The sequence below is a fragment of the Cyprinodon variegatus genome, unplaced genomic scaffold (genome assembly GCF_000732505.1).
Source record: "Cyprinodon variegatus isolate N-32 unplaced genomic scaffold, C_variegatus-1.0 Scaffold255, whole genome shotgun sequence".
Taxonomy (NCBI): Eukaryota; Metazoa; Chordata; class Actinopteri; order Cyprinodontiformes; family Cyprinodontidae; genus Cyprinodon; species Cyprinodon variegatus.
The window spans coordinates 146790-148645 of NW_015150708.1; the positions used below are offsets into that span (position 1 = coordinate 146790).

Here is a 1856-nt window from a genome sequence, read left to right on the forward strand (position 1 = left end):
TTGAAATTCTGAATATGACCGGACTTCTCCTTTAAACAAGAAATATTGCATTTATGCTAATTAGTTAAGAGTCAGCATTAAACACCACTTGTAGCTTGCAATATTTGGGTAGTGAGTTTGTATTAGATATAATCAACAGTGGAATATATTGTGCTGTTAGGTTAGAGAAACATGTTAACTGAAGGATCAACATATTTGCACACAGATTGCTTCTTTTTCCTCTAGGCTGCAGAATTTGGTGCAGACACTGACACTTATTTTTTTTTAAAAACTGCTACATTTTTATTAAAACTTTTTTTTCTTGATAGTAGGAACAGGAGTAGAGGTCCTCCTCATAGGAGAGGTCAAGGCTACGGTCCTCCTCCAAGGTGGGTGCCACTCAGAAAATATACGTTTGTTCGTTATAGCGAGTAGCAGAGTTTACAGATATTTACTTAATAGAGCTGTTTTTTTCTTTTTCTTTGCACCTGAGGTGAAGAGGTTTGGCTTTCAGTTTCCCCCTATTTATATAATAAATAAATAGGGCAGTAAATGTATATAATAACAGCTTTAAGAAACTTTTTACCATGTTATTGCTTTGTAAGCACAAGTTTTAAAACGTTTCAGTTGGATTTAACATTATAGAACAAGAGCAACCGTATTGTGAAGTGAAATGAGTATCTAAATGATTTTTAATAAATGCTCAAGAAATGGATATATGAAAGGAGAGATAATTTATTATTTAACTTTACTGGTCTGATTGAAAGTTAGAAATTTGTGGAAAGAAATCGTGCAAGAAATTAAATCTTATAATTTCTATGCCTTTTTTCATCACACTAGGGGAACATAATCGGTTAAAAGGACATTTATCAGCTTTATAATCCACAAAAAATTGTCTCCATAGAAAAGTGGTACAAGCTAATCTTTTGTTAACAAAAAGCCCAAAACGTCCTGTTTGCAATTTGCCACAGGCCTCATGGGAGACACAGCAAACATGGCAAAGTTTGTTCAGATCTGATGAAACCATAAAGTTGACTTTTTGGTCCAGATGTAAAATAATATTTGGGGAGGGAAAGTCCATTTCCCTCTGAACACATTGAAATGTGGTGACAGCATCATGCTTAGGGGATTCCATTCCTCAGCATGGACAGGAAAGATGGAAGGAGCTAAACAAAAAACATCATGAAGGCTGTTAGAAACTAAAGTTAACAGATCCTTAATATATTGCTAGAGATACAGATGAAAATATTCAATTAAAACAGTCTAGTCAAAGGCCAGATTGATATTCACTAATTGCAATCATCTAAGACTAAAGGTGTGCAATTTTAAATAAGGCAAGATGATATTTAATTACGGGTTTTAGTAAATTAGCATGCTAGTTAAAAGCACTGCAGTGCTTTATCCTTTGGTTAATTGAAATCAGGGTTCCCGCGGGTCCTTAAAAAGTCTTAAAAGGCATTGAATTCTTCAAAATAAAACTAAGGCCTTAATTGGTATTAAAATGTCTTAAATCAGTCTTTCGTAGGTCTTAATTTTTAAAGCATCATAAATAGGATTATTTTTATTACGATTTATTTTTGTAATCTAAATAAAACGTTAAAATTGACAATTTTTTTTTTATATATATAAAAAAAATAAAAATAACGGCTCGCCATTATTGGTTCCATCCCGATAGCGGAACCAATAAAAGCGTTGTTGCGGCCGGGACATTTGGGAGATGCGCCATTAACTTTTTGTCTGGAAAATATGAGCAAGTGTAAATGTAACCAAAATTGTCTCCAGCCAAGAGTTTTCTCCATGGCTAAAACCAGGGAACGTACATGAGGCTCAGTGGATTTATGCAAGAAGTGATTCAAGCTCGGAATGATGGGAATTAA

General features: G+C 33.8%; 1 protein-coding gene across 1 annotated transcript in view; it reads left to right on the forward strand.

The window, feature by feature from the left end:
- The window catches only part of LOC107089495 (periphilin-1-like), a 34946-nt gene that overhangs the window by 9762 nt on the left and 23328 nt on the right, over positions 1-1856 (forward strand). The window contains exon 6 of the mRNA XM_015382325.1: positions 312-368. Within this exon, the coding sequence (XP_015237811.1) occupies positions 312-368 (57 nt within the window). The remainder of the gene's footprint in view (positions 1-311; positions 369-1856) is intronic.